General features: G+C 44.6%; 1 protein-coding gene across 2 annotated transcripts; it reads right to left on the minus strand.

Moving 5' to 3' along the window:
- Positions 1-1,544: 1,544 nt before the first annotated feature.
- Positions 1,545-7,251, minus strand: RARRES2 (retinoic acid receptor responder 2). 2 transcript variants are annotated; one of them, XM_027841063.1, is made up of 7 exons: positions 7,174-7,246; positions 5,806-5,936; positions 5,252-5,477; positions 4,026-4,130; positions 2,366-2,464; positions 1,954-2,081; positions 1,545-1,728 (listed from the first exon to the last, which is right to left on the minus strand). In XM_027841063.1, exons 3-6 carry the CDS (start codon positions 5,447-5,449, stop codon positions 1,965-1,967), a joined length of 519 nt encoding a protein of 172 aa, XP_027696864.1. In that variant the 5' UTR covers positions 5,450-5,477; positions 5,806-5,936; positions 7,174-7,246; the 3' UTR covers positions 1,545-1,728; positions 1,954-1,964. The 2 variants fall into 2 exon arrangements, with proteins under 2 accessions (XP_027696864.1, XP_027696863.1); XM_027841062.1 differs by lacking the exon at positions 5,806-5,936 and having other exon boundaries at positions 7,174-7,251.
- Positions 7,252-13,409: the final 6,158 nt, after the last annotated feature.

Consider the following 13,409-nt stretch of genomic DNA (forward strand, 5'->3'; position numbering starts at 1 on the left):
AAGTTTTCAGTTCATTTCTTATTTCTTGCTTCATTTCTTATACATAGTCATGTAGTCTTTGTGGAAATCCATTTTTTTCCTTTAAGTTACTACTTGTAGTTTTTTATGGAATTACTTCTTCTTTTGGGAGATCTCTATATCTACAATAATTTTTGATACTGGTCTTATGTTTTCTTAGATTTACTTACCTCCAGCTTTAGTTCTAGAATTGGGGCTTTAAGCTAAAGCCAGGCTGTGCCCCCTGCTACATAGTTGGATGGGGTGGTTGGCCCTGCTTGGTCTCACCCTTTTGGGACCACTAGGTTCTTATGCTAACCCAGGGCTAACCCCTTTTTACCCACCTATATATTTGAGATTCAGATCACTTGACCTCTCTGACCTCTCAGGACACTATTAAGCATCACAGACACCCTGAGCCTAGGGTATGCAGGCCTGAGTGCAGCTGCTCTGTACTGCTCCCTGTCATTCCCTAGGGCTTCCAAGGTCCCCACTCTGGGAATTTCTGACTACCTGGGGGTTTTCTAAGGGGAGCCCTCCACTCACTTTCCAAGGCTGCCTTCTTTCCTATTGACCTCAGATCTCTGATTAATTTTTTTCTCCAGAGTCAAGTGGAAGTATTCACTTACTATAGTTTCTTATTGAATTATTGAATTTCATAATCATTCAATATGGTATGAATTTCAGGGTTTTTTTGGAGTAGGTATGGTGGAGTTGTAGGGTCTACCTCTCTTCAGGTAGCCATCTTGGCTCAGATTCGAACAACTCTGAGGAAATTTTTCTCCACATTGAACTTAAATCTATCTCACTGCAACTTCCCCACTTTGCTTCTAATTCTGCTTTCTATAGGAGTGCAGAATCTAATATTCATTCCACATGACAACCCTTGAAATATTTGAAGACAGTTATTATGTTCTTTCTACCCTAGCCCTCTCAGGCCTTCACTTTTGTAGGCTAAACACTCTCATGTGGAATAATTTTGTGCCTCTTCACCATCCTGGTTGTCCTCCTTAGAACATACTCCATCTCGCCAGTGTCCCTCTTAAGACATGATACTCAAATCTGAAGACAGAACTCCAGATGTGGTGTGATCAGGACATTATCACCTCCCTTGTTCTGGAAATTCCATTGCTCCTTCCTTGAGTTCTGGTCTGATCTTTGCTCCATTTGTGGGTAGGATTGGGGTAGGTGTAAGGGTAAGTTAGTGAAGTAACCATAGTGGCAGCAACCAAGTTTGACCCCCTTTTAAAAGTTTATTGATGCTTTTTTAAAGTGCAGTCATTTCCTAATATATTATTCCCACCCCTTTGAGAATCTTCCCTTGTAACAAAGAAAGACAATTCATCAAAACCAACTGACAAAGCAAGCCATCTGACAGCATACACAACATTCCTCCCTCCATAGTCCACCACCTCACTACTGAGAGATGTTTTATCATCAGTCCCAAGGAATGGAGATTGGTCATTGCCATTCATCTAAGTCCTGACCCCTTTTGCATGATGCTTATTTACTTGTAAGGCACTGTGAGAGGAAGTAAACACATGAAATAGGGAGTGCAAAGTTTCTGGAAGTTTTATTTGAGACAGGAAGAAGCAAGGGTGCTGTGTACAGCATTAGTAGGGCCTGGCCTCTTCTCCCAGGTGAGGAGGGATAGGGGGTGCTTGCCCTGGTGGGTGGGGAGCCTTGGCACTATTCACTGGTTTTCAAAGGGATTGAAAGCAAGGTAGCACCCTAGAAAGAAGAGAAATTCTTGAGTTAAAGATGAAAAAGAAATTCTTAAAGCCGTTCCCATCCCTAATACTGACTTCCCCAATGCCTAACTCTGTTCTCTATCTTGACCCCATTCTCAGTGTTGGATCCAAATCCTAGCCTTATTCTCAATTCTTAAACCCATCCTCCCTGGCTAACCCTGCCCAGTGTGCAGTTTTTTTTTTCTTCCTTCCAAGAGGTTCTTACCTGCTTAGTATTCAGCCAGAGCTGTGACTCCTAGAAAAGGCATATGTGCCAGGGAAGTAATAGCTGTGGGGTTCTTCACCAGCTCTCTCCACTTGAGTGCACTGGCTTTCCTGCTGCCCCTCAGGATCCTATAGATACATTTAGGCTTGGTCTCGGCCACAAGGCCAAAAAGGAAACCACTTCCTCCTATTCTGCCAAGTCCTTAACTTGACCTTGTTTCACTCTCCCTCCTACTTATTGCCCCTTCATATACCTGAACCATTTCCTCTCAGGGAATGATGGATGCTGACCAAGATGCCTCTTCACCCACTTACCTTCCTCTGCGCTATTCAGGCTTCACGGTTTTTCTCTTCTCTTTTGCCCTCCACTCTTCCCCTTACCCCTGCCTTAGAAACAAAGCATCAAGGCTTACCCTTTGACCTGATGGGGCCCCAATGGGGCAGTGAATCATCTGTTTCAGGATCCGATCCTTGGAATCAAACTTGATGCAAGCCAAACAGTTCCTCTTCCGCTGGGATCATAGGAGCATAAGTCAAAGGATCATAGATCTATTAGCTGGAAGGGATCTTAGAGATCATCTAGTCCCACCTCTTCATTTTACAGATGAGGAAACTGAGGCCCAAAGAAGAAGTGACTTGCTCAAGATCACTCTAGTAGTAAGTGGCAGAGGTGGAAGTCAAACTCAGGTCCTCTGACTTCCAATCCAGCACTCTTCCTCCAATGCCACATTGGCCATATAATAGATGGTTTAGTACCAAGGAATGGGGTACACTGAGGATATGGCAGGTTACAACTGTTGTGGCTTTGGGGTGGGGTAGGGGTTATATGGGGTCAGCTGTGCTGAGATGGAGAGCGCTGGAGTCAACAGGCTTATTTCTTGGCTAAAGGGTACCAGAGGTTGAGGGGAAGGTGGGGTTACTGATGACAGGTTCGTCAAGAATAAGTGGAACACTTATGCCCAGAACCTCCTCCATCCTAGGACTTTGAGATCTTAGAAATGATTTAATCCAACCCCCTCATTTTATATATCCAGAAATGGAGCCCTCGAGAGGTTAAGTGATTTGCCTGTGGTTACTGAGGGACTCAGTAGCAGAGCTATGCCTAGAATTGAAGCCTATAGATATCTGGTCCAATGTTCCCTCCACTCACTGTATCACATAGCTTCCCCTCAACTGGATTGGTTCTGGTTAAGCTCTGGTGTTTAGGTCTGTATTAGTTCAATCTCAGGTTCACCCAGTGGGCTAGATCTGGGGCATCCTCATTTTTTTAAGGATCAGAGAAGCCTAGGGAATTCAGTAGTCCTGGGAGGTCCCAAACCAAATCCTTTGCCTTGAGCCTCTCCAGTGTCTTGAAACCTAGAAGTGGTAGGTACAATCAACCTCAAAGCAAGGCCTCACCCAGGACCTGTCTGATACCACCCCTGAATCAATCCCCATATAAACAGTCCTATCTCCTCACCTTTACTCTTGAAGACCAAGCTCATTCCTACCCTCACCCATGTAAGGGACTCATTTGAAAGTGGCTCAAGTTCCACAAAGCTGTCAGTCCACCCCTCCCCACTCACTCCCAATACCCTGCCATTGCTGCTGCCTTCCAAGATGAGGTCTGTCTTCTCAAGGCTTCTCATTATCCTTTCTCTCCCCCAAGCCATATTAGTACACACACAAGAGCCACATTTTCCCATAGCTACCCGTCTCATGCTGTCTCTCTGACATACATAAAAGAGGCACATGTTCTGTTATGTAGACACCCCCCCAGCTGCCATTTCTCTATTACACATGTACAGTGCATGTCCAGTTACATTTCTAGGCACACACAAAAGACACATGTTCCACTGTGTATACACAATATACTCAAAGGCATGTGCCAATATATAGACAGAGATATATCATATGTACACACATTTTGACATAGGGATCCATTATATATGCAGGCATGCATACATCCCTATGTCCCATTCTATACAGACATTTTTCATTATATACACAGAAGTACATAGAGACTCAGATCTATGTCCCTGAAACCACACAAACACACACATATAGCAGAAAGGATGCTTGACCTTCACTCACCCCGTTGGGCTTCACCTTACAGTCAACATTCTTCCAGTCCTGCTTTCGGCAGCTGGTCTGCTGGAGCCCAAACTCCAGTCGAACAAATGTCCCTCCAGGGAATGACTGAGGTTAGACACAAAGGTGAATCAGCAGTTCCTACCTGTGACCTGCTCACCTCCTTTATCTTGTGACGTATAGGTTTCATTGGGGTTAGAGGAATTATCTTACCTTCCCCCCCAATGCCTAGCACAGTGTTCTGTAAACAGTAGGTATTTAATAAATGTTGGTTGCATTGTACTGCTTTATATGGTATTATATTGCATTGTTGTTTAGTTATTTTTCAGTCATATTTGACTCTTCATGACCTCTTTTGGGGTTTTCTTGGCAAAGATATTAGAGTGGTTTGCCATTTCCCTCTCCAGTTCATTTTACAGATGAGGAAACTAAGGCAAACAGAGTTAAGTAGCTTGTCCTGGGTCACACAGCTAGGAAGTGTCTGAGACTGGATTTGAACTCAGGTCTTCCTGACTTCAGCCTGGCACTCTATCCACTATGCTACCTACCTGCCCAACTATATTGCATTGCTTTCCCTCAAGTGAGATGGCTGTGAGAAGATGACATCCAAGTGTGGTACAATGGAAAGAGTACTGGATTTGTAACCGGAGAACCTGGGCTCAAATCCTGGCTCTGCCACTTACTATCTGTGATCTTAGGCAAGAGACTATCTCTGTAGGCCTCGATTTTCTTATCTATAAAATGAGACCATTGGACTAAATTACCTCTGAGGTCCCTTCGAGCTCTGAATCTGTGGCCCTATAGTCTTTACTTGGCATCTGGAGGCTTATAAATTCCACATCATTTTCAAACTTGCCTGCTGGGCATCTGATGCTATCAGCAGGTGTCAGTGGTCCTACATCAATAGAGAGCAGGTCAAACATGGGCCCTGGCCATATGTCTTCTACATGTGTGCTCACTACTTCCATGGAGAGCTTGTGCATCTGGGAGAAAGTGTGCTTTAGGTTTGGGTGGAGTAATGTTCTATTGTGACTTTTTTTTTACTATGTTATTTCATTAAATGCCTTTGCATAAAAACAAAAACAACAAAAAACTTGCCTGCTGGAGAAATACTGATATCTCTGGGGTGAAACCCCAGAATGTACCCCTCCCAGAGCAAAGTGCAGAATTCTTCTCTCAATATACCCCTCCCCACCCTCATTTCCGCCAGGGGGATCCCTCCCACCCACCATGTCACTGGCACTGTCCACACCAATCTCCTTGAATGCCCACTGCACAGGTGGGTGATTGTGGAACTTCTCCAAAGCCACCTGCAAGCCTCGTTGTTGTGGCACCGAGAGCTCATCTCCCCTGGTTCCTGTGGGCCCCAGAGCACCGAGCCACAGGGCAAGGGGCAACAGCAACTGCCTCATTTCTTTTCTGCACATCACAGTCAACTGGACCCGGGCCAGGCACCTGCAAGGAATGAGGCTGTGTCCATGAGAGCAAGATCCCCTGCCAAATCCCACACTCTCCACGCTCCGTCCACTCCCTGCTCCATCCTCGTCACTTCTGTCACCCAGACTCAATATCATGGTTCCCTGATGGTCCTGGTTTGTCCTTTAGTTGTATGGGGAGAAGCAGGGCTCAGGAGGGGAAAGTGTGATGGATTGGGGAGGAGGGGTTGATGTGGCCTTAGATGGGGCCATCCCTAGGGGAGTGGGGAGTAGGGGACAAATGCACCCTACCCTAATCAGGTGAAATCAGGAAAGTGAAAGCAGAATAAAATGAACAACCAGGGCACCTTTGATAGGACAAAGAGCAATGTGGCACAGTGGGTAGTGTCCTGGATTTGTAGGCAGAGGACTTGGGTTTCAAACTCAACACCGATCACTGGATAAGCCTGGCAAGTTGTTTCGCTTGGATCTTAGATTCCTAATTAATAAAATAAGGAGGGGTGATTGATCTCTGAGGCCCTTTGCAGCTCATTTCCTAGGACCACCTGAGCCACAGCAGGGGAACAGGAGAGAGTTATATGGAAGAAAAGAGGTCAGGGCTGCCAGATAGTACAGGACATTTAGTTAGGTCTTTTTAGCACCAGCCTGGGGTGCCCCTCCTCACCTGTTTGCTTCCCTAGGTTAGCTGCAGACCTCCCTGTTCTGGGCCCATCAAAGCCTAGGGCTAGGGTGAGGGTGGGGGGCTGTGCAGAAAGAGCTACCTCCTGTGAGTCCTTCCTGAAAGTGACATTTTGGGTCCCTGGATGCTGTCCAGCTGGCCCTCTTTCCTTTCCCTTCCTAGCTTTCCCTTTTGTGGCTCCCTTCCCCAGCAGGGCAGATTGGGAAGAGCTGCTCTCTGAAGTTTCCCAGAAATTGGAAATGATGTCATAGCCAGGGCCAGGTTCCTGAGGCCCTGGAAACAGATTCCATCTTCCCTCCCACTCTACTCCTACCATGCCACCCCTCTTCTCAGCTCAGTCTCTCTCCCCAACCCTTCCCCTCCTCTCACTCTTGTCTTGCTCCCTCCTCTGGGGTCAGGTCAGTGCCCTGGACTTTCCCAGCTCCCCGGAGGTCTTAGCTCCACCCCCAGCCCCAGGCACTGAGAAGGCCTGTGGGGGAGGGAGGGGAATAGAGGGAGACGAGGAGAAGCACACATTGAAGATGAATATTTTGGGGAGGACGTAAACATCCAGAAGGGCTGAGCCGGGGCTTAACCCTCAGCGTGCTAGGGCCTGTTGCTAGGCTGTCCAACCGAAAAAATCTTCGTCTCAACAAGATTCCTCTCCTCTTCCCCTTGCAGAGCCTCCTGATTCCTAACTGACATTGAATCTTTTCTAGTTTAATGGCTTCCCCACTTCCCCTAAAAGGCCTCCCTTTGCCCCTCTCTTTTCTGGGGCCAAATCACTTCTGCTTCCTTCTTCCTCCTCCCAGTTTCTGATTCAGTTTTGGATCTTTGCGAATCAGACTTCCATTGCCCCAGTCCCCTACTAGCTCCACTGTGGCAGACCTTTCAGCCCTTAGAAAAGTTCCAAAGCTTGGTACAACCTCCAGGATAAGAGGGATATGAAATTGGACTCTGGTGTCTGCTTTTCCCTTCACCTCTGACCCACCCTTCTATCTCCTCACCCTCCTGTCCATCCCCCATTTCCCTCCCCTCCACCTCTCTCCCATTTCACCTTCTTCTTAGCTGGGGCTGCTGGACCTCTCCTCTTAAGCTCCCGTAGCCGTCTGCCTCTCCTCCCCCTTACCCCCCAACCTCCGCCTCCCCAGCTCCTCCCCTGCATCTGGTCTCTGCCCCCATCTCCTCCCACCTCTGGCTCTGTGACACCCCCCCTCCCCATTACCACCATCCAATCCTTCTAGGTCCCTACTTCCACAACTCCTGGGATGCCCTTCTGCTCTAACCCTGAAGGATCCAGAATGGTCTCCCATGCAGCAGTCCCAAGCCTCCACCCCACCCCCCAAACCTCCCCTTTCTTTTTGCATTCTCCCTGACCCCATCCCCCATCCAAGTCCAGGGAAGCTGGCCAGCTAGCCGGACCTCAGTCAAGGCAGTTAGCTGAGCTCCTCCACCAGACTGAGTCATCAAAGTAGGGGATCCTGTCCAAAAGAACTACCTTTGGGGAAAATCCTGCCACCCCTCAGCCTTGCCTAGTCCAGACCTTGGCCCTCCAAAGACCATTGGATAGTCTTTGGTCTCTCCCCTTGCTTCTAGGCAGGGCTGCCTTTAAATATCTTTCTTGCCTCTCTCAATTGCCAGTGCCAAGGTATTACATGTATCTAATCAGAAAATTCCTTCTAAAGTCATAGATCCCTTGATTCAACAATAAAATAAACATTCATTGAGCCCTTATTATGTGCTCTGTGCTAGCACTGGGGATAGAAAAAAAAATCCCTGCCCTCAAAGAGCTTACATTCTATATGGGTTTTAGGGACACATTTACACAAATAAATGATACAGAAGAAACACGTTAGTCCCCTTGCTAATACAATGACATTGTGATGTAATGGGAGGTTGATCAGGAGAACTTCCGCTCAGCCTGACAAATCCCTTAATCAACTTGATGAGATTATAGGACCTAGACCAGAGGCGTCCTGGAGCCAACTCTCACTGGTTTATGAAAAGGAGCTGCTAAAATTTCAGTGAGTATTTACACCTCAGAAATTGGCAAATGCTACAAATTAGGACTTGGTTTATTGTTTAATTGATTGTCTACTCTAGACTTAAGAAAATGATGGAGGAATTGTAAATAATGCTGATTAAACTTTAAAATGTGTCAAGTGGCTCTCTTTTGGAGAGCCGTGTGTTAAGCATTTAGCAGCAGGAGGCACTTCCATGCCACTTGCAGAGGGACAGTGAGCTCCTCTGTTTGGGCTCCAGACTGGGATTGACCTGAAGATGATTGGTGATTTCGAGGGGCAGGGAAGGAGAAAGGGGGATGGACAAATTGTTGCCAGAGAATAGTTTGGTTAGTAAGAGCAAGCTCTTTCTTTTGGTTCTCCAGACCATGGTGCAGGAAGAATGCAGCCAAGGGCAGGGAGTGGGGAAGGGGATTTTTCTTTCCCTCTCAACCCCACCAGGAGCAGCAATGGAAAGTTACAGTAGAAGCACCATGGAAGCTGAGACTTTATTCTAGATGACTTCTGCCTTCCTATTCCCTTTTCTGAGCACAGCTTGGTAACTAGTTTATATATATCCTAATTGGTCTATAGGCAGCTAGGTGGCAAGGTGGATAGAGAGCTGGGCCTGGAGTCAAGCAGACCTGAATTCAAATATGACCTCAGACACTATCTATGTGACCCTGGGCAAGTCACTTAACCCTGCTTGCCTCAGTTTCCTCATTCGTAAAATGAGCTGGAGAAGGATATATCAGACTACTCCAGTATCTTTGCCAAGAAAACCCCAAATGGGGTCACAAAGAGTCGGATTCAACTAAACAACAATAAATGGTTAATAGTCAATAAACATTTATTAAGCTCCTCCTTTGTGCCAAGCACTATACTAAGCTCTGGGGATACAAAGAAAAGCAAAAGGGCAGCCCCTCGTGACACTGATATAGATTCATTGGCCCTTTGGGTTCAGAGACTGATGTGGATAACAGATATGATGGGTGGTGAGAGGTCAGGCACGTGACTGCCCTAGATTTTTGAAGGTGGAAGTGAGGGAACAAAAGGCAGCAGCCACGTTGGCCTCCCTGCCTCAGGAAAAAGTAAACATTTACGCTTCCCAGATAAAGGCTAGGCTTCTAGGATAGACAAGTTCTCTGGCAGCAGAGGGCAGTAGCTAAAATGACCACAGTGAGAGTGAGAGGAGGCTTCAGGTTGCGCTCAGGAAGGAAGCAGCAGATGAAATTCCAGAGAGTGAAAGGGGATTTCCAGACTTCAAGATGCTGTCCTGATTTTGAGATTGGATTGTTTTTCCCTGTGTCCCAAGCTGTAGCATGAGAGCTGGAATGTTTGTAGTCTTATACTCACTTCCTGTGGTCCTATGATCTAGACCCTCCCTGACTAGAGAGGCTGCCACTGATGGGAAAAGAAAGGCTGCCCCAAGTGAGTATTTTCCTTTGATGGGGGGTGGGGAGAGTGGAGAGAAAAGCAGGGAGAATTGGATCTGGGAGTTAATGAAACTGGTGTTACATTGAAGCAATCCTTCTGCTTTTACTGCCCACTTATTTAATATAATTAAACTGCTTACTAAGAGAATGACCTTTAAAAGGGCAGAAGCTTTTGATTGACATGTGAAAGAATGTAGTGAGTATATAAGCTAAGAGACTAATATGCATGCGTATCTCCAGATCAGGGTTTTGCTTTTTTTTTTTTTTCAAACCTGGGATCCATGTCCATAGGTAGATTTGAGGGCTCTGGTGAACTTGGATGGGGAATATTTATATTTTTAATTTTCACTAACCTCTAAGTGAAATCTTTTCCTCCAATTATAAATGTGGGCAAATAACCATGATAATATTGTGATAGTGCCTGGTACTTTGTCACCAATAAAAATCACAGATATTTTCATATCATATTACAGTTGTTGCAGATGTCTTGAAATAGCATTTATGCTCATCATTACTTTGAAATTACTATAGTTATTAGCCCCACCACTAGACTGCATGTGATCGCAGTTTTGCTGTCTACAGAATGTATTTTAATATAATTGGTTTCTTTTGCAATCCTATGTATTTTATTTTATGCATTTCAAAACATTATTTTAAGAAGGGGTCTATAGAATTCACCAGCCTGCTAAAAGGGTCCATGACACTCGCAGCAGAGTTAAGAACCTCTGCTTTAGGTGGTATAAAAGCCTGGGAGCCATAATGACTTTTGACTCAGATTTAAAGGCCTGGCCAGGCAGTTGTACACTCCAACAGCACAACCTAGTGGTGATAGTAAATACAGTGTAATTTGGAGTATGGGAATGCATCATCAACCAGGTTGCTCTGCAAACTCCTTAGGCCTTGGGGCCTGTAGTGAGCCTTGGAGAAAACTAAGGCTTCTAAGACATGGAGGTGAGGAGAGAATGCATTCTGGACATGCGAGACAACTGGTGAGATAGAACGTGAAGGTCAGGGAAAAGCAGAGCATGTAGTAGGGGAGTCATGTGAATGAGTCTGGAAAGGTAGGCTATAAAAGACTTTTATAAATACCCAAGCTTCAGAATCAGAATTTTATCTTTGAGACTGAAGGTTGTTGAGCAGTCAGATGTGTGTTTTATTTAGAAAGATTATCTTAAAAGCTATGTGGGGGGTAGATTAGAGGACAGACTAGAAATTTGGAGACCAATGCTATTGTGATAGTACAGGAGAAAAGTGGTGTGGCCTGAATGAGGGTGGGGAATAGTGTGAGAGAGAAGGGTGTGGTTGCAAAAGATATTGTGGAAGTATAATTCACAAAAGTTGGCAGTTGTTTGGATATGAGAGGTTAAGGACAAGAAACAGTGAAATATGATTTTGAGATTGTGAATCTGGTTGACCGGAAGGATTGTGACACCCTCAGCAGAAATAAGGAAGTTTAAAGAAGGGGGTGATAAATTTTGTTTTAAATATGTTCAATTTGAGGGGCAGCTAGGTGGCGCAGTGGATAGAGCACCGGCGTTGAAGTCAGGAGGACCTGAGTTCAAATCCGGCCTCAGACCAGACACTTGACACGTACTAGCTGTGTGACCTTGGGCAAGTCACTTAACCCCGATTGCCTCATTTAAAAAAAAACAAACAAATAAATAAATATGTTCAATTTGAGATGCTTTCAAGACAAGTCCAGTCAGTTGAAATGTCTAGCAGGAAGTTGGGCAGGACCAAAACTCAGGAGAGAAATAAGGGCAGGATTTAGGGCTGTATCTAGTACATGCTTAGGACAAGTAGCAGGAAAAACACTCGCATTTAGGGGGGTGGGATGGGGAGAGAACAGAGAGTGAAGAAGTGACAAGTGGGATGACGATGGAAAGGGAGGAGGAAGCAGGATGGGATAAAAGTGGAAGTATTGTTAATGTTGTCAATGCCCTCGAAATTCAGTGCCCTGGGGCAAAGTCCCTGTCATCTTACCCTAGTTTTTCTTCTAGCTGGTGAGATAGATTTGACAGTCACCTGCATAGTGATGATAATTGAATCCGTGGGAATGGATGAGATCATCCACAGAGTATATAAAGAAGAGAAGGTGGCCCCCTAATGAAGCCTTGAGAAAACACACGATTAGTGGGTGAGACCTGTATGATGTCAGCTAAGGAAGCCAAGGAGTAGTCAGACAGGCAAGAGGAGAACAAAGAAAGAACAATGTCATGAAAGCCCAGGGAAGAAAGAGTATGCAAGAATCAGCTAATCAGCTAAACATCCTTGCTAATCAGCAAGGCCAAAAGCTGCAGAGATAAGGCGAAGAAGGTTGACTGAGGAAAGGCCATCAGATTTAGCAATTAAGAGACTATTAACTCCCCTATACACTAAAATATTTGTGGGGACACTTTGTGCAGTATCAAGGAAGTGGAAACAAAATAGATGTCCATCGATTGGAGAATGGCTAAAAAAAATTGTGCGTGTTAACGTAATGGAATATTGCTATGATACAAGAAATGAAAAAAGGAACAATTATAAGATCCATAGGAAGACATATTAACTGTCACAGAATGAAGTCATCAGAACCAGGAAAACAATATACAAAAGGACTACAACAATTTGAACAGAAACATAACCAAGGCTGTGAAATTATGAGTAAGCTTGGCCCTCGAGAAGAGTTAAGGAAATTTACCACTGTCCCTTCTTTACAGAAGTGGGGGACTTTAGTTATGAAGTAAGTATGTAAGGTCAAATATGGGATATACTCAGAAATGACTGTGATATAAAAACAGAAAGTATCAATAAAAAAATCAGATTAAAAAAACCAACCAAACAAAAAAATAGATTATTGGTAGCTTTGGAGAAAGCATGTTAAGTCAAGTGTAGGGCTGTAAGGGTTTGAGATGTGAGTAAGAAAGGAAATAGAGACAAGTATAGATGGTTTTTCCTAAGAATCGGGCAATGAAAGGAAAGGATATGTGATTTTAGGTTGAGGTAGTAGTGAAGGCTTATTAAGTCTGGGGTAGACCTTGATTCAAATACAGTAGAAGAGTGGCTAGATAGGAGAATTTGAAAGTGAGGTTGGGGAGAGAGAGATTCAGTTGGATAAACAGGCACGTTGATGCAGAGACAAGCTTCTAGAGGAGAGAGGAGAAGATAAGAGTCAAGCGCATGAGTTGAAGGGTTGGCTTTGGCAGAGAGAAAAGGTACTTTCTCAGAGACTGAACCATTCCCTTACCATCTAAATCAATATACTACACTCCATACCACCTACGAGGACCTAATCCTCTTTCAAAGTTTTATCAAGAAATTATCTTTATCAGTGATCATTTCAGTGCTTAATAACTTTCACCACAAGGAAGTTCTTACTTATTTCATGCATGGATCTCTCATACTACTATTCAAACACAATTCCTTTTGTTCCTTCCACAGTGGAGATGAGGTTGTCTTGTAACAGGAAATTGGAATATCATCAAAGTCACAACTCCAGTCAGACCCTGGTGATTGATTATTTAGCAGATTGTCTGTCCCCTGTTGAAATGCAAATCATCCCAGAAGACTAACTCTGCAATCATTCCATAGTCTAAATAAGTTCTTGGAAAAATTCTGACTGAGAAGACCTTTTTTAAAAAAATTATTAATGTATCTGTTTTTATAAATATTTATTATCTCTCCCTCCTACTGCCCCCCTTCAATTGAACAATTAAAAAGAAAAAAGAAAACAAATTCCAGACAGGCACAATTACAGAGAGGTAATCACTTGAGGCAAGAGGACTTCTGATAGCACAGAAGAAAATTGGTAGGAAGTTAAGAAAGAGAGATAGCCCTGGCAATCATGTAGTGTGCTGCATGATCACACCTTAAAGAGA

This window comes from Vombatus ursinus, unplaced genomic scaffold (assembly GCF_900497805.2).
Source record: "Vombatus ursinus unplaced genomic scaffold, bare-nosed wombat genome assembly UNPS02014852.1, whole genome shotgun sequence".
Lineage (NCBI taxonomy): Eukaryota > Metazoa > Chordata > Mammalia > Diprotodontia > Vombatidae > Vombatus > Vombatus ursinus.